The sequence below is a fragment of the Sinocyclocheilus anshuiensis genome, unplaced genomic scaffold (genome assembly GCF_001515605.1).
Source record: "Sinocyclocheilus anshuiensis isolate Anshui unplaced genomic scaffold, SAMN03320099.WGS_v1.1 scaffold1083, whole genome shotgun sequence".
Lineage (NCBI taxonomy): Eukaryota > Metazoa > Chordata > Actinopteri > Cypriniformes > Cyprinidae > Sinocyclocheilus > Sinocyclocheilus anshuiensis.
The window spans coordinates 478,999-498,395 of NW_015544206.1; the positions used below are offsets into that span (position 1 = coordinate 478,999).

General features: G+C 34.8%; 2 protein-coding genes and 1 pseudogene across 3 annotated transcripts in view; 1 reads left to right on the forward strand and 2 right to left on the reverse strand.

Annotated features, from left to right (window-relative positions):
* LOC107696907 (glycerol-3-phosphate dehydrogenase [NAD(+)], cytoplasmic-like) overlaps positions 1 to 2,101 on the forward strand; it is a 10,701-nt gene extending 8,600 nt beyond the window's left edge. Inside the window, exons 7-8 of the mRNA XM_016497479.1 lie at positions 1,384 to 1,490; positions 1,583 to 2,101. Of these exons, the coding sequence (XP_016352965.1) occupies positions 1,384 to 1,490; positions 1,583 to 1,679 (204 nt within the window). The 3' untranslated portion in view covers positions 1,680 to 2,101. The remainder of the gene's footprint in view (positions 1 to 1,383; positions 1,491 to 1,582) is intronic.
* Positions 2,102 to 2,655: 554 nt separating this feature from the next.
* Positions 2,656 to 8,032, reverse strand: LOC107696902 (NACHT, LRR and PYD domains-containing protein 12-like; annotated as a pseudogene).
* Positions 8,033 to 12,242: 4,210 nt separating this feature from the next.
* Positions 12,243 to 18,225, reverse strand: LOC107696908 (keratin, type II cytoskeletal 8-like). 2 transcript variants are annotated; one of them, XM_016497481.1, is made up of 8 exons: positions 17,639 to 18,225; positions 15,754 to 15,962; positions 14,676 to 14,736; positions 14,475 to 14,570; positions 14,224 to 14,388; positions 13,096 to 13,221; positions 12,700 to 12,920; positions 12,243 to 12,371 (listed from the first exon to the last, which is right to left on the reverse strand). In XM_016497481.1, the coding sequence occupies exons 1-8, from the start codon at positions 17,900 to 17,902 to the stop codon at positions 12,362 to 12,364; spliced, it is 1,152 nt and encodes a 383-aa protein (XP_016352967.1). In that variant the 5' UTR covers positions 17,903 to 18,225; the 3' UTR covers positions 12,243 to 12,361. The 2 variants fall into 2 exon arrangements, with proteins under 2 accessions (XP_016352967.1, XP_016352966.1); XM_016497480.1 differs by having other exon boundaries at positions 12,700 to 12,935.
* Between the last annotated feature and the right edge of the window lie 1,172 nt (positions 18,226 to 19,397).

A 19,397-nucleotide genomic window follows, 5' to 3' on the forward strand; every position in this document is an offset into this window, starting at 1 on the left:
CCACCTGCTCCGCCGCCGTTGGTCGGCCCCCTGAAGTCGATGGCCATTCCTCCTCCATGGCTCCTCCCTCCGTCGGCTCCACCGTGGGCCGTCATTATGACTGTGGCCTGGGTCCAGCTGGACTCCTCCTGCTCCAAGCCCCTCCTGTCTTCCTCCGGAACCTCCTCCTTAGTTCCCACCCATGCCCCCCCTTCTGTTGTTCTACGGTGCGAGGACGCACCTTCCGGGAGGGGGGCGATACGTCAGGATCATGGACCTGTTTAGTTGTGTTTTGCCCGTCTTTGTTCCTGGTGTTCCTTATATGGTCATTTTCCTGTCCTCGTTTAGTTTAATTAGTCATTCAGTGCTGTGGTGTTTGTTTATTATCCCTTGCATTTAAGTTCGAGTCTGTGCTTGGTCCGAGATTGTACGTCAACCCTGGTGTTACCTGTGCTCCTGTCTGCCCCGTGTATTCCCTTGGATGTTGGATTAAAAGACTATTGTGTTCGTTTACGCCTTGTCTCCTCGTTCCTCGTTCCTTCCCAGAGTGAACGTGACAGAGAGAGGGATGTAAAACATTTTATCTTCGCCCAAAAATGTATTTTAATTCCATTTTCAGTTGAGCATGCTTTATTGACAGGACAAAAAGGGTACATTTGTATGGAAGCCCGTTTCCGTCACTGAATAAAAAATAAGAAAAAGGTTATTGCGACTTTTTATCTCACAATTCTGACTTTTTTTCACAGAATTGTGAGACATAAATGCACAATTGCGAGTTATAAAGTCAGAATTGCGTGATATAAACTCAGAATATAAATTAAGTATAAAAGTCAGAATTGCGAGAAAAAAGGTCAGAATTGCGAGATATAAACTCGCAATTGACAAAAAAAGTCAGAATTGCGAGATATAAACTCGCAATTGACAAAAAAAGTCAGAATTGCGAGAAAAAAAGTCAGAATTGCGAGAAAAAAGGTCAGAATTGCGTGATATAAACTCGCAATTGCGTGTTATAAAGTCAGAATTGTTTATATTAAAAGTTTATATCTCGCAGTTCTGCCTTTATTTCTCAGAATTGCGACTTTATGTCTCGCAATTGCGAGTTTATATCACGCAATTCTGACTTTACTTCTCAGAATTGCGAGTTTATATTACGCAATTCCGAGAAAAAAAAGTCAGAATTGCGAGATAAAAAGTCACAATTACCTTTTTTATTTTTTACTCAGTGGCGGAAACGGTCTTCCATACATTTGCACTGCCAAAGCAATATGTAGTTTAGTGCATAATGAAAATAGTGCAAAACAGGTCAAATAACATGCATAGTAAGACAAAATAACTATAGAGCAAATAAAGTAAACCAATTATTTCCATATAGATACACTGTAATCCTTCGATTCTCTGTTTCAGTCTCTTGAAGAGCTTGAAAAGGAAATGTTGAACGGTCAGAAACTACAGGGTCCAGCCACGGCCGCTGAAGTTCACACCATACTTAAAAACAAAGGTGTACTGGACAGGTAAGACTCAAACTTTCATTACAGATCCAAACCTCTTGTGCCAAACATATTAAAAACAATTTAACACATCTGAACGTTTTCTCTTCACACAGATTTCCTCTTTTTAATGCTGTGTACGGGATCTGTTACGAGGGTAGGCCTGTTACTGAGTTCATCCACTGCCTGCAGAATCATCCAGAACATCAGTGAAAGAAGAACGGAGCTGCAATACCGAGTATGTGTGAGTGTGAGTGTGCAGTATGTATGTGAGCACTGCTGAACGGAATAGCATTGCTCTTGTTATAAATACTTCTTAACTCGATAATACTTCCAGCATGCAAATCTCGGTCTGTTCAGCAGGGTGTGAGTGTGTCACATTAAGAGTGACCAAAGTCACACGAGGACGCTCTCTCAGGTTTTGTCATAACTGCTGCTCATTTTTAATGAATCCGTCCCGCAGCTGTGCACTTTCAGCCACTTTATTCTGCAGAAAAGCCTCAAATGTGCCTCAAGAGCGCTCCTCTTTAAGTGCCACTAAAGCTGTTACCATCCATTCAGAGTGAAACGCTTCTCAGTCACGCTGAAATGAATGTTCTCAATATGTAATGTGAAATAAATCACTGTATCTGTGAGCTCTAGCTGTCTAGTTCTTTCAGACAATCGTTTTGTGAAATAAATAGCATTCTGAGGGTTGTACAGTATGTGTAAGAACCAGACATGAGAGTCTGAATGATTTACAGTGGCCCCAAAAAGGATTTGAACACTTACGGCGCAATTAAAAATGAATGAAATATGAATCTTAAGTAATTGATTTCTCACAAGCAATATGTATTTCCTACATAAATGCTACTTTATAATATTAATATTTAGTTACAGATGCAAAGACATTCATTCTTGTTGGAGTCACTGTATAAAACTGTAAAAAAGCCACTAGAGGGAGTAACTTTGTCTTTTGGTCTAAGGAATAAACCGGAATAGACTATGCATTAATAAAAGCATTTTTATACTTGAAGCATGCATCTATTTTAAAAACAAAATATTTTGATGCAGATAAATATGCAGGTGATCCAACCTGAGATCTGTTTCTTTAATAAACGATATTTGGGCATGTGTCCATCAACTCAAAAACATCTTCACTGATGTCATTATACTTCAGACTGGAGAAAATAAAAGAAAAATAATGTTATCACATGAAGTCCATCATATTGGCAACAGATTCACATCACTCCTCGACGCAAGCCATCTCCAGACTGAAGAAATAAGACGAGACGGGGACAATTCAATCATCAGGTGCAGTTTAATGTGTTTCAGTCACTCTCTAATTGTGTTAGTTGCTACTGAGGGCATGTGTATGATGATTTTACTCACTCCAGGTGCTGTAGTTTGCAGTGTTTGTGTCTCAGCGCCTCCCAAATGTGTTTGGCTCCAGCATCGTTCACTGCTACCCAGAGACTGACGAGCTTTGACACGCCAGACGTCATAATACTCCCCAGCGCTCGAAACATCTCCTCGGTCAGCTCACATCTGTTCATTCTGCGCCAAAACACACTCGCTGCTTAGATTTCACATAATCAAGCCCCCGGGAATATCAACATGGCACTGAAATGTAGTTCCTTCCTTCATAAATGTAATTGTCCCTAGTCTTACTGTGCATGATTCATCACTGCTATTTTAAAGTAGTTAGATGATTGTTTCCATAACCTTTTATTAAAATGCATTAACGTTCTTGAATCAGAAACATTTTCTCTGCAAAACAAATGTTTGCGGTCATCAGGATGTTTTAATGTTTTTGAAAGAAGTATTACGCTCACCAAGTCTGCATTTATTTGATTATAAATACAGCCGAATATTGTGAAATATTATTACAATTTTAAACAACTCTTTTCTATTTTAATATATTTTTAAATCTAATTTATTCCTGTGATGTAAATCTGAATTTTCAGCATCATTACTCCAGTCTTTAGTGTCACATGGTCCTTCAGAAATCATTCTAATATTTTGATTTCCTGATCAAGAAACATTTCATATTATTATTTATGTCGGAAACAGTGTGCAAATGTTTTACAGAATTCTTCGATGAACACAAAGTTAGAAAATAGGGCATTTATTTGAAATATAAATCTTTTGTAACATTCTTTACTGCCATTTGCAAACAAAATAATGCGTCCTTGCTGAATAAATTATTGATTTCTTTCAACAACAACAAAAAATCCCCAACTTTTAGTGTATTTTCTACTGATCCAACCAAGGGAAAATAATATTAACCATTAACATCATTACCTAACATGCCTAAACTCTCTGCACTTCCCACATGATCAAATCAATCATCATCAATGTGGTTAAAAACATTTGCATACATACTCCAGTATTTCCAGTGTGCATGTAGGAGCCATAGGTGCTTCACATATCTGCATCGCTCCCGATTGGCCAAGATCATTTATAGACAGATCCAGCTCAGTAAGACAGCAGATTTCTGATTGGAGCACTTTGGCATTGTATTATCGTAAAGACAAAGATATTTGATTTTTAGAGTTGTGTAGAGGTGTTTTTTTGTAGGCTTATGTGTTGGTCATGTGTGTTACTTCAAAGTGTTGAGACGGCCTTTCTTTAAAACTTGTGAGATCAGCTCCATCCCATCATCCATCACTGTGTTCCGGCTCAGGTTTAGCTTCCTAGAGAGCGCAGGCATGGATGCCGTCCTCAGTGAACACAAAGAAAGACTGCAGAATACACGCACAGATTGCACACACAAACAGCTGTTAACATACCCTATGGATTTCATTGCTATATTCCCAAAATACTGACTGTAGTTTAAATAGTGCAAGTGTACTCGATCTCCAGTAGTCTGCAGTTCTCCAGTGCACTGCTGAGATGAATAAGGCCTTGATCCTCCATAAAAGTCCCACGTAGATTGAGCACACGCAGTGGTGAGCCTCCAGAGCAGTGTTGCCAACTTAGCAATTTTGTTGCTAAATTTAGCAACTTTTCAGACTACCCTAGCAACTTTCTCTTCCAAAAGCAAAAAGCACTTTAGCTATTTTTAAATTTTATTTGGCTACTTTTAGCAACTTTTGAAGTGACTCAAACAATAAAAAGGCACACATTTTCCATCTAAATTTCACAAAAAGAGGAAACCAAAGATGCCTAGCAGTACACACATCACGTGAATTAAGTTACTGCTATTTGCAATTGTTCAATTTGATAATAATAATAATAATTTAATAATTGTTGATTTATGATACACCTCGTTAGTAGCTTGTACCTGTGATTGTTGATCATTTAGTACACTGTAAGAAAAATATCTAGAAAAATGGAAAAGGTACTAGTAATTTTCCAGGACATTATCCGTTATCCATCATCCGTTGTAACCCGAAACACAAAATACAATGCGTAATTTAAAATGCAGGTAAAAACCTGTGAATTCTTTTCTTAGAGTGTAGCATACTGACTACTAATACACTGCTTAAAACTATAATTGTTCAGAATGTGTAGTTTTACTAGTTTACTAGCTAATAAAAAAACTTGTAATCGTTCAAAAATGTGTAAGTGTTCAATAATTCAATGTTGTATATAAAAAAAGTTATTTATATTTTAACATATTATGCATTTATATTATTTTACGAACAAATTTAAATTAACATATAAAAATATAAATTTTTTTAATGTAGTGACAATTTTGCGTTGTGATTACGTCATTTAGCAACTTTTAGCAACAAATCGAACTTCCTTTAGCAACTTCCCCTGAAAATTAGTTGGCAACACTGCTCCAGAGAGCATCTGAGCCAGAGCTTCACAATCGGCTGCAGTCAATGAGCATCCACACAAGCTGAACAAGATGATGACATACAGTACTTCAGCAAGCACCAAGAATGATCATCCAGGAATACACTTTTATAAGTACTGTGAATTCGGACATACTGTTTTTCACCTACTATATTGTAGGAAAGTATGCAATTTCAGATGCAGCCATTGTTTTCATATTTGCTGAAGGTTATGACTGAAAAGTAGCGTGCAAGCACTGTACATAATAGACCAATCATGGCTTGGTGAGAAGCTGGGATCTACAAAGATCGGTGAAAGCAATGCAAATACGTGAACATATAAAGTATGAGGACTGTAGAGATGCAGTCACAGTCCCATTCCCAATATGATGTTGTCCTGTCTAAAAAAGAAGCATACATAGAAAATATCGATTTCTCGATTTTAATCGATTCCCATCTTTATGAAACGATATCGATTCATAAATCCCAAGAATCGATTAGTCTAGCCTGTCAGATAATGAACGGAACATTGTAGCGCGCCTCCCATCCAATAAATCGCAATAAACTTTGTGATTTGTTACTTTAGATATGAAGCAGTCTCAGATTTCAAATTCTGTCCATTTTATTACAATATACAAATATTAAATACCGTTTTGGCACTAGTTAATGTGGAGTGACAGATCGCTGTAGCGCCTCGGTTAGAAGCGGCAGCGCGAACTGATCATCTCCTTTGCTTTAATAGCAGTTACAGCATGAAATAAACATGAATGAACATCCGAAGGTATGTTAAAAGAAAGAGTACAACTTACCGAAACCGAAATCCGTCCTGTGTCATGTAATCGCTCAATCAGTGTTTCAAACGCAGAAAGACGACAATAGCTTGTAAACAATATGTCAAGTAACGTCACATTTACCACAGAAAAACATATTAGGTGACCATAAACTCATTAGTCAGCTAGAAAAATGAACTCTAGAGAGGAGCGTTTTGCTAAATTTGCACCATATAACATATTCATAATTTTTTTTTACTGTTCTTCAATATTTAATTTATGTTTGAATAAATCCGTCAAGTTTTTGTGACAGCCACCATTTAAATATTTATATTTCAAAAAACGAATTGGAGTAGAAATATAATTATGTCATTTAAAGTTAAAGTTAGTATTATAACTTGAATATTACAAAAAATGTATTGAGTATATTTTAAGTGTTTGTATATAAATCAGCAAATTTCAACCTTCTGTATTATTGACTCTCAGGTATATTTTACAGCATTAGTTGAGAGATTTTTTTTTCCTTGAGAAAATTTGCCGTGTCCTGTACCTGATATATATCCAAAATAATCGATATGGAATCGAATCACAAGCTTGTGAAGGATAATCGAATCGAATTGTGAAATTTTTGTCAAAACCCAGCCCTAATAGAAAATAGGCTTACTTGAGCGACTCCAGCGTGGAGCATGTGAGAGCATGGCAGAGGGTTTGGATTGACTCTTTTTCTAATGTGGAGTGTGAAAGATCCAGCGTTATCGCCCGTCCCTCAGCCAGCGCTGTTGACATGTGGGTGACGGCGGCCAAACTGAGACAACCCTGTGACAGACTGATAGGATAAATGACACATTCAACCCCACGGACTTTAATTGTATGGACAAAAAAAAAAAAAAAAGAGCCATTTTAATCAAAATAAAACTTGGGTTCAGATTTTGGAAGAAATGAATACTTTGTTTCAGTAAGGATGCATTAAAATGATCAAAAGTAAGAGAAAAGACATTTATAATATTACAAAAGATGTATATTTAAAATAAATGCTACTCTTTTGAACTTTCTATTCACCAGAGAATCCTGAAAAACAAAAATGTCATGGTTTCCACAAAAATATTCATCGGTTTTCAACATTCACTCTAAAAATATTTTAGGTCTAAATTTAAGTATGTATTTGAATTGCATATAATATTTCATCTATTTGGATAACAGTTTTAATGTAAGGTAATAAACGTAATGTGATACATAATTCAATGTGATATACATTTTCAGTTATATATTTGTAATTTATAAATCCAATTTCTTTAAATCTCATACATTTTAACTAATTCAATATTGCTTGTTCCCCATCTAGCCATATTTTAACCAGGTTCACACTTTTTAATTGAATAATTTATTTTAAAATTATGATTATTTTGCAAACAGTAAATAATGAACTACTATACCATGATTTTTTGAGTGCAGAAATGCAGAAATATTACCTGTTTCTTATGGGTTTCATTTACTGTATATATGACTGTCAAATATGCATCATATGGATTTTTTGAGTGACGATAATAGGAAATGTTTCTTGACCAGCAAATCGGCATATTAGAAAGATTTCTAAAGGATCATGTGACACTGAAGATTGGAGTAATGAGGCTTTGCACCACAGGAATAAATTACAACTTAAAAGTATTTGAAATTGAAATAATATTTTACAATATTACTATTTTTACCGTATGCTTTAATAAAATAAATGCAGCCTTGGTGAGTATTAGAGAATTTTTTTAAATCTTACCGACCCTAGACTTTTTTGTTTTTTGTTTTGTTAGTGCCTCGTGTATTGAACCCTCGATATACAATTTTTGAAGTCAGTTACATTGTACAGTCAGTTCATTGTGAGGTTGCACTCGCATGAGCAGCGTATAATGTTGCAGGCGCGTACCTGTCATCCAATCCCAAATTATCTTCTCTACTACTGTAGTCTTACCCATTCCAACATCACCATAAAGAACCAGCCTACAGCCTTCAGATCCTGGAGAAAACTCTCGAGATATGACATCCTCTAAAGCTTCCCAATCTCCTCTCTTAACCCATCCACAGATGACCTTGTACGCACAAGACAAGAATGCATTTTGGTTTTAGTTTCTAGGACAACTTTGATGAAAGTTTTGATCCACTTCAAATGTTGACTACTTATATATATATATATATATATATATATATATATATATATATATATATATATATATATATATATATATATATATATATATATATATATATATATATATATATATATATATATATATATATATATATATATATATATATATATATATATATATATATATATATATATATATATATATATATATATATATATATACAGTATATAGGCCTACACATACATATATAAATTCAAATATATTTTCTCCATAGGCAAAGGTTGACCAAACAAATGTTAGAGTAATCTGATAATGCACATCATAAACCTGTCTTTTTAAACAAGTAGATAATGGGTGTCATGTCATAAAAATTTTTATTTAACGTGATCACAAAAACATTGTCATTTAGGCCTATTAACTGTAACAATTTTATTTCCACGGTTATTCAAACAATTAATAAATTATATAAAAAAACGAGCAAAGAATATGTAAAAAAAAAATCTGTAGTTATTGATATTTTTAATAAAATAACGAGACACATAACTGTACATATTCAGTCACGTCATCTCCCATTTACTTTTTAACAAAGGGCTCCACAACTCAACATCCATTTGGGCTTTTAGTCCAAAATTGTGCACATTGGATAAATATTGCTATTCACATGTTTACTTCATGGTATTTCGACAGAAGCATAATTTCTATTAATTTTTACTTACCACCTAGCAGCACCATCATCTCTCTTTGGTTTTGCCATGTTGGAAACCAGGGCTGCGTTCAGCCCCGACAAAACGGTGCAAAACGTTTTTTCAACGAAAACGGTGGTGCGTTGAACACTGTTCTGATGACGCAAGAGTTGCAACTATGGCAGCTGAGAAGGCCATTCTTTGTGATCTTTTTGAAGAATTTTCGGAGCCTGATGAAATCGGTATAAATACGTGTTTAATACTGCAAAATACGCTCGGGGAAAACTGCATACTGACGTACATTTTGAGGTAATAACTTATCATAGTCACACAGCCTGTTAGGAGCTATTAATACTATTAAAGTGTGAGAATTAATTTGCGCCAGTCTACGGATGCGCGCGCGACCGCTGCACAAATAGGCACTTCAGATCAAAGCCTCAGCGGTCTTAACAGTGCTCCTCGATGTCAAAATGACTGAGATGACCAATCAAATCAAAGTAGGCGGGTTTACTGTTCACAGAAGCAGAGCGCGAAGCATTAGTTTAAAGGGGCCCTATTACAGGCTGGGGGAGAAAGGTATTGTAATAATGTAAATTATGTGAAAAATAATGCGTTTTTCGAACCACCAAGCATGAGAGCATGTTCTAGTACACCCCCAAAACAAAATCAAGACTTTGTAAAAGAGCATAATAGGACCCCTTTAAGGTCAAAGAGAGCTAGGTAAGATGAAGCTGCAAACCTTTTAATATTAGTCAACTTTTAACGAAACGTTTTACAATAGAAATGTAAAATGACCGACAGCTATATGCAAACTACTCGAAAAAAATGTTTTGCTCAAATATGGCCATTTTGAGAGAGAGAGAGAGAGAGAGAGAGAGAGAGATAGCCTATGTATAAATTGTCTTATGATTATATATTCAGTGGCATAAAATGGTCTTTAAAATGACAATAATATCGCTTATCGCAATTATTTCTGGGGCAATATATCGCATAACAAAAAGTTGTTATCGTGACAGGCCTACTTTTAACCATTAACCATTAAATAATGGTTTCCTGTAGTGTGTTTTGGGACATATTACATTAGGATTTAATGGCTTTAACAAAAGCCATGAAAAGAAGGTGACCAATTACCAGTAGAGACCAACAGGCGCCATTACAGTTTCCATTAAAACCAATACAATTTATAACCAGTAAAACCATTACAAATTATGTGATAGTTTCTTTTTTTTTTTTTCAACAGAGGATTGAAATAAATGTATTATTGTATGAACTAAAATACTTGAAATATACAAAAAAAGAGCAGAATGCAAAAGGTATATGACAATGATAAACATAAACCTAGAATCTAGAAACCTAAAACAACAGAATTATTCAATTTGAGTATTCATATGTGTGTGTATGTGTGTGTGTCATGTTAATCAGAATCATATTACTTCATTTACTCAGTTTTCTAACTCAATAGCTCTCAAATGTAACCCGTTGTAGGCAGGGGCGTCTACGTGGTGGCCAGGGGTGGCACCGGCCCCCCCCTGAAATTTGGCTGGCCACCCCAGGTGCCCCCCCTACCAAATGTCTTGCCATAGGCTTGTTTTTAGTAAATTTCTAATTTTAGGCGGTTTCTATAGTGTGATCTTAATGACAATGTCGAGAGCGCATAATGTTACGCGATCCATGTGCGCGAGGACGAATCTCTCCACTCCCAAGCGGATTTCCTTCACTCACACAAAACTGGACGTGTGCTTTTAACATACATCGTTCCGCCCCTGATTATGTCCATAAGCTTTTTGTGAAATTTGGATTAACTCATTAATCTGTTGCTTGCCCTCTTCATATTTAAAGGTAGGGTAAGCGATTTCTGGTAGCCAATGTTGACATTTGAAATCACCAAAACAAACACGCCCCTACCCCAAAAGTGTCTCGCCCCTATTTTGATAGCTCCACCCCACACATACATACGCGACCCAGGCAACGGATTAGTTCTGTGAAACAAAGCAAAACTGCTACTGTGTTCTATTTATGACGTATTGACACAAATTTCAAATGATTTTCAACGGTCGCTTTGTCGCGTCCAGTGTACTAGACAGACTTTAGCTGTTGAGGCGCAGACACGGTGTTACTCACCTATCGAGAAGAAACAAAGCAACCTCGGCGTCCGATCGCAGGCCTTCCGCTCCTTGAGTTCTCTCCAGCGCTGGAAAGCTGATCCGATATTTACACTGGTCCTACTTCTTGCCTTAAGCCTTCTTTTGTTCCGCAGACGTTTTCCTCTTTTGTTTTTTATCCGCCATCTCTATCTTTCTGTCGCTCGGCTCGGCCAATGTCCGTCCAGTGCACTGAACGCGCTCTCCTCCTCACATCATGAGTAGACACGCCCCTTACTGCTGATTGGCTACAAGTTTGTTTTGCTATTCGGCCCGAATCGGTTTTCTAAAGTGTTTTTGAAAAATCGCTTACCCCACCTTTAAGGGGAGAAGTATAGTTTTCAAAGTCGGACATCACTTGTTATGATTTTCAAGGGTGTAGAATTTAGTATGGATACTATGACATGTCCTTATCAATATTTTACATATTTATTTGTATTTCAAAATCAGTTTCAATTACTTTGTTGGGTTGGGTTTGGAGATGGTTGCTTAGCTGTATATTTTGCCCTGTGTTTTTGTTGGCTTGGATAGGAGGAGTCAGTCAGTCAGATGAGAAAGTGGCAAAATTTGTTAACTTTCATCATGGTTGTGTGTGTTTGTTAAGGTGTTTAAGGTGTTGAGGGGGTGTTGTTGTTTTAACATTAGCTACTTTCTTTGGAATCTTATCAGGCCTGTTTCTCTTCTTTGAAGCAAAATGAGGCACTTCACCACTGTATTACTTTTCGGCCATGACCTGGGCAAAGCTGTCTGGCCTCTAATCACAGCTCTTCTCAGATGATGACAAGATGCTTCAGATTCTTCAGATGACATCGTGTGACATAAACGTCTGTCATTTGAAGCTGTCTTATGTATCCTAATACACACTTACCCATTTTAGAATTTGCACAGCATTAAACAAATGAAATAATCCCTACGTTTTTATTTATACATTTATTTTTACATTATTAATTACATTTTACAATTTTTTTCACTTTTAAAATGATTTGTAAAAGTTTCAGATTAAAAGTCTGAGTCTGGGATTAGGGTAAATCAATCAAATCTATAGCCTACATTAAGGGCATTTAAAAAGCAGCAAAAATAATGAATAAAGATATAGTAATAATTTGAAATCTAAATAACAAAAAGAAAAAAAATGACCAGTTAATTATAATAAAACACTGACAACATAAAAACCCAAAACTAGTCTATTTCATGTATGAGCAGGTTGTGAAAGAAAAAAACTGAATATAACTTTTTTCCATGTAAATATTACTTATTTCTTCTTTTTGTCAATTGCTCGCTAGTATCTTCATTCAGCAGTGACAAGCAGGGATGAGATCACATGAAGTCAATATGTAGACAGTCAGATACTTGCTGTTCATTCGCGTTTATGGGCTGCTTGGATGTTTACAGTGGACTATCATCCAAGCCTGATGGGAAAGAGATCAGATTTACTGAGTTATTACCTTACCTTTCACTCTTACCTACTTTTGACCACTTATTTCAGTTCATTCATAATTTATATAATGATATAAATATAACAAAACATTTCAAATAAAATTGATTAATATATTGCAATAAAAATTTAAATATTTAAATAAAATAATTATAATAATATATTCATTTTATACTAAAATAATAATATAAATATAATGCAAATATATATATAAAAAAACAATAGCCTACTAAAAATAATAATATTTAGTACAATACTTTATTTTAAACTCTCAGTTAATTGCTTAAGCCCTACAGTTTCACCTGTTCTCTTCTCCTTCCAGTAGTTTCCTGTAGGTGGCGATCTCAATATCCAGAGCCAGTTTGACATTCATCAGCTCCTGGTAGTCTCGAATATGTCTGGTCATTTCGCGTTTGGCTTTCTGCAGTGCGTCCTCCAGCGCTTTGATTTGTTCTTTCGCGTCAAGCACCGCCTCCTCACCACAATGCTCCGCCTCTTTGATTTGGTCCTCCACGCTCTCACGCTGTAATGATATCAGCTGCAAAGTGTCACTGTACAAGCTGTTTACATCCATTTACAGATCTGTGATAGCACAGAAAGTTATCAGTGCATTTACTGCGGATGCTCATGTTTGCCCAGGTGTTCAACAGCAGACACCAATAGTTGCTCTAATGAACAGATGTAGAGTATTATCTTACCTGCGATTTAGCTGAGGCTATCTCATTTTGCAGTCGCGTTATCTGCCTTTTTACATCAGCTATTGCACCTTTATTGTCTTTCAGCTCAGTGTTACACTGGTCAGCTTGTGATGAGATCAAGTCAAACTGTGGAGGAAATCACAGGTATATGCACAATTAATATTAAATTAATAAAATTTAAATGAATATATTTTATGTACAATTAAAATAATAAAATATCTTAATACAATATAGTTTAGGTACTGAATTTTTAATCACCTTTTTGCCTTAACTATGTCATTGTGGATGTTTCTGTGGTGGACAAATTTGTTTTTAACAATACAAATTTTGTAAAAATCAGTTACAGAATAAATGCATTGTTCAAAATGGTTTTATTGAATTATGGCATGTCACACTGGGTTTGTGGAAATGTTTAGAAAAAAGCAGTGCAGAAAATGTAAAAATAAATGAGTAATAAATATAAACTTAAATGTATAATAAATATTAGAATTAAAAACTAAATAAATTAAACATATTATTATTAAAATTAATAAAAACATTTGCTTTATATATATATATATATATATTATTGCATTATATTATTGAATATAATGAAAATAGACTACCTTCCGTCAACATAACCAACGTGACCACCTGCTTGCACAGGGAGCATGCTGGGGACTATTTTCAGGCGCTGCGTAATATCATTGCACCTGCTGCACCCATGGTACGACAGCAAAGTTCCTTGATTATTAAGCCAGAATGAGAGTATAGTTCCTAGCCATATCGGCCTAGAAAATCATTTTCCGTCGGTCTTAGTACACGATGTAACTACAGAAGAGTCAAGTTTTAAATAGGAAAAATATCGAAAGTCTTTGGTCATTTTTGAGCAAGATGCTAATGGTCTAATCAGATTCAATGATCTATGCTAAGCTACAGCTAAAAGTGCTACCGCCTGACCCAGAGATCGGCTGAATGAATTCGAAAACGGTAAAACTCAACTGTTTAACTCTAGGGGAGTTGGAAAATGAGCCTATTTTCAAAAATAGTGGAGTGTTCCTTTAAGGCTCCAACAGGTACTCAGACTTTTATCTTGAGAAAAGGCCTCAATAATCTCATGTTTCTCAGAGTCAGAGGTGTGATCTTCACCTTGTTCTTAAACCAGGCCTCAGCTTCCTTTCGGCTGCATGCTGAAATCTCCTCATACTGGCTCTTCACATCAGCAAGGATCTTCTCCATGTTCAGCTGCCTGCTGTTGTCCATCTGCACCACAACGGACGTGTCCTTCACATCTGCCTGCAGCTCACGCAGCTCCTACAGCGAAAGAGAGGTGAAGTAAAGTCCTCCGATTAATCTCAGGATGTTCAGCTGTTTCATTCATGCATGTGAGTTTGCATTACCTGTTCATAGAAGCTCTTGAAAAAGTTCAGGTCTTCCAGGATTGCTGCTATTTTATCTTCCAAGGCATTTTTATACAAGTATGTAGTATCCACATCCTGTCAGGACATGTACAGTTTACTTGTTAGCTTGGCAGATCCTTGGAATATTATCGTTATTTGTCATCTGATGCTATTCATCTTCTGCAACTAGTTTTGTCTTACCTTCTTCAGAAGAACAAACTCATTTTCAGCTTTGTTTCTGTTGTTAATCTCATCTTCATACCTGTAGAAGCAAATGGAATTTTGTCATACAAATCTCTTGTTAACTTCACTCAGCATTGTTATTAATTAAATATATATATATATATGTAAATAATGAAAACAATTTCATTATTTGTCATGTCAAGTCAATATATATATTTTTTTTGTATATATATATATATATACAAAAAAAATATATATATTGACTTGACTTAACAGATAATGAAAATGAAATGAAACTAAATGAAATAAAATAAATTGAAGTACTAAAATATTACAAATAATAATTAGAAATCTTAAATTAAATAGAAATCTTAAAAGCAACAAAAATTAAGGCAAAAGCACATACAATTAGCTACTAAATCTTAAATATAACTCAAAATATAAAATCAGTTTATTCAAAATGTTATCATTTATATAAATGAAAAATATTAATATATTGACAATTATATTAATCACATTAAATAAATTATATTAATATATAGTATAATGACGGATATAACAATATCACAATTACTACAGTTGTTTAACTGTTAATTAATAATATAGTAGTATTACTATATCAACAATATAGTAGTATTAATAATATAGTTGGGTATTGTATCTTCAAATGTAAAAATGTTCCCGAATCTTTCTGTTGTTTTCTTTTCTTTTTCTTTTTTGATGATAGTGATGGCTAAAATCAAATCACCATGGTTTTACTGCAGTAAAAATAGATTCAATTTACACATGTCAAATTCTTAGCGTATTATAATGTGCATTTCTTGCCATACTAGTGTGAAGTGAACTACTACTACAGTAGCTACACGTGGTATTTTGGCTGAAACTGTGGTTAGCATGGAAAATGATTGTAAGTAATGTTGTTGTTTACATGATTTTACATTTAAATCTGAAATAATATTGAATAATGACTATAACTTGAAGAATCCTGAGACTAATGTTAAGACTTTGCTCTGTGCTAATTATAGCATGAAACTGAACACTAATGTCTGGTTTCGAGTCGGGCTCAAGACTGAAGATGAAGTGTGTGATTATGGACCTTTGTTTTTGTTCCTCAACCTGTGCGTGGACATTCCTGAGCTCAGTGTCCAGGTGTTCTTTGTCTTTGTTCACCCGCTCCAGCTGTGCCCGCAGGGAAGTGATGTAGGACTTCAGCATGGGCTCCAGTTTAGACTCAGGTTTGGTCTCCTTCTGTAGCAGCTGCCATTTAGTCTCCAAAAGCTTGTTCTCCTGCTCTAATTTACGGACCTGCGTGTGTTAAAGAACATTTTATTGCTCAAATGTTCCTCTTACAACATGACTGAGTGTTATGTTTCATTTAAGTATCAACTTTGATGTTTCTCTTAAAGTTCCTTAGGAGTAATAAAATACACAACAGACAATAGTTGTCATACAGTAAGAATAAAGCTATAAAATGAATGTGGATAGCAGTTCAGATCATTTGATCTTGTGAGAACGGAATGAGAAATATTTGAGTTCATATTCAAATCTCAGATTTCTGATAGCTTTGGCCAATCTGAGCACAGTCTGAGACATAGTAGAGATCTCTGCTGATACTCTATAGCCGACACACGTGAGATTGTCTTTCTTGGTCTTTTTCTAAGAAAACTTATTCTGTTCGCTCTCATTTTATCTCATTGCCATTAAGGAGAAACAATTGAGTGATCTCATTTGTGACTTTTCTCTCCAATATTTGGGTTAACAGATCTGGTGGCTGAGATTAAAATAATAATTAAAAAAATATATTTTAAAAAAGTTACTAAAGATAAAATATTTCTCTCCTATATGTTATTAAAAAATCTGGCTTCTAAGATTTAAAAAAAAAGAAAAAAATTCAGTACAAATAAATATTTTTTCTCTCTCTTTTCTACAGGTTATTAACAAATCTGGCTGCTGAGATAAAAAAAAAAAATCAGTGCGTACATACAAAGAAATAAATATTTATCTCCAACAGGTTATTAACAAATCCAGCTTCGGAGATTAGAATAAAAACTAAGACAAAACTCAGAATTAATAAAATAAAATAAAATAAATATTATTTTCTCCTTATTGACAGATCTGGCTGCTGAAATTAAAAAAATTAAAAATAAATAAATAAATATTACTTTTCTCTACAGGTTAATAACAAATCAGACAAACAGACAGACAGACAGATAAACAGATAGACAGACAGACAGACAGATAAACAGACAGACAGACAGACAGACAGACAGACAGATAGAAAGATAGATAGACATAAACAGACAGACAGACAGACAGACAGACAGATAGAGAGACAGACAGACATAAACAGACAGACAGACAGAGATAGACAGACAGACAGACAGACAGATGCATAGATAGATAGACAGACAGACACACACACACATAGATAGATAGACAGACAGACAGATAGACAGACAGACAGACAGACAGACATAAACAGACAGACAGACAGACAGACAGATGCATAGATAGATAGACAGACAGACACACACACACACATAGATAGATAGATAGATAGATAGATAGATAGATAGATAGATAGATAGATAGATAGATAGATAGATAGATAGATAGATAGATAGATAGATAGATAGATAGATAGATAGATAGATAGATAGATAGATAGATAGATAGATAGATAGATAGATAGATAGATAGATAGATAGATAGATAGATAGATAGATAGATAGACAGACAGACAGACAGACAGACAGACAGATAGATAGATAGACAGACAGACACACACACACACATAGATAGATAGATAGACAGACAAACAGATAGACAGACAGACAGATAAACATACAGATAAACAGACAGACAGATAGATAGACAGACAGACAGATAAACAGACAGACAGATAGATAGATAGATCGATCTCAGTAATGTACTGTATTATGAGCGATAAGCAGAGTGAAACAGGAAGAGAGAAGTCTCACCTTGTCGATGAAGGAGGCAAAGCGATTGTTGAGAGTTTTGATCTCTTCTTTCTCCTGGATCCGCACAGCCTGCAGGTCAGGGGCCAGCTGAAGATCCACGGGAGTTAGGAGGCTTGTGTTAATGGACACAGGCCTGATGGGGACTGCAGCCGGTGACACGTTCCCAAACCCGAAATACGAGTTCCCCTGCCGGGGGATCTGTGTTCCGGCACAGGGGTGCGAGCCCACTGAGCGGCTGCTGAAGCTGTTACTGGAGGAGCTCATGGTGGACAGACAGACAGAGAGATGGAGAGGTGTGTTACAGAGGGATGACAGGAAGACAGGTGGTGCTTCCTGGGAACTCGGCTACTTATACGCTGACAGGTGGGTGTGTTTTTGTGTATAAATGAGAATATACCAGCATTCCTCACTCTGAAAAACCTGTTCGGCCCACCAGTCGTCCAGAGCAAACATACTCCACATTCATGCACGCACACGCAACTGAAACAATGAGCAGAACTACTGTTCACAGATACGTCAAGAGATCTACCTTTGATTACGAGAATATTCCCTGTTCCTGATTGTCTGAAATATGTGATGAATGCACAGTAGGGCTGCAATATTAGCTGAATATGCTGTTTTCAGTTGCTTTTGCATGTATTTCTTCATTTTGTATGATTTTTGGTGGCATACTGTGTTCATATTGATTCAGTGCAATAATTACTACATTGTTTCAATACAGTTGATTCAATACAGTATCGAATATTATTTGCATTTATATTTATCGCTTCTGAACAAAGTGCATTGATTTTTCTCAAATCTTCACACAAATCTCTTACATTTGCTGTGTACAAATAAAAACATAATATTTGCTATTAAAAAAATGTTTTTCTCTTTTAATGATGGAAAGCCATTTATTACACACAATTATGTGATTTAACAGCAAATATGTTTACGTGTTGTTATGTACATGAGCAACCATTTTAAATTATTTATTTATATTTGCTGGCTGACCACAATAATTTTACAATAAATAATAATAAAAAAAGTAAAGTAAAAAAGTAAAGATTTGTTTAAAAATTAACTTTAATTCTTAATATATTTAATTCTTACATTTTTCATTCCTAAGAAATTTTTAATAAATTAATTATAATTAATTAATTTATTATGTATTATGTATAATACATTATAAAAGTAGATTTAATGCATTAATTATGCCTTGTTGTAATGCACCTTATAATGCATTGTACAGTCTCATGAATAATTGTAATCACAGTTAAAACAATATAACAATCAATTCATCCTTACACTATGCATTTTAAATTCTGTTATAATTTTTTACAACAAGATATAATGCATTACAACACAAAAAAATGCTGGGTATTATGTTTTTTATATTTTTACCCAGGTGCTGGGTATTATGAATAATTATATTGCATTATACCCTTTAATAACCCTTTATAATGCATTATATGTAAAGGCTTTAGGTAAAGTGTTACCGTATATTCTTATCTTTGCAATGTAAGAATTTTTTTCCTAATAAAATTCAAATGATAAATCAAATGAAATAAACATTAACTGAAATAAAATAAAATATACAGCTAGTTGCCAAAGCAACATTTCTTACTTTAGTTTAGTACTTGAGTACTTAGCCTACTTTTTGTTTAAGTACTTAAATTGAAGTACTCAAATAACTAAAACTAAATAAACCAAACCTAGAAACTAAAACTTAATAAAAAAATATTTGACTAAAATTGAATTTACTAAAATATTAAAATAA

Excerpts from the sequence above, each read along its gene's own strand:
- LOC107696908 (XM_016497480.1), bottom strand. The coding sequence starts at position 17,902 with ATGAGCTCCTCCAGTAACAGCTTCAGCAGCCGCTCAGTGGGCTCGCAC. Across the intron at positions 13,222-14,223 it reads AGGCCTGGTTTAAGAACAAG|TTTGACTTGATCTCATCACA; the intron begins GTGAAGATCACA and ends TTTCCTCCACAG. Across the intron at positions 12,936-13,095 it reads TAGCCTCAGCTAAATCGCAG|CTGATATCATTACAGCGTGA; the intron begins GTAAGATAATAC and ends GACACTTTGCAG.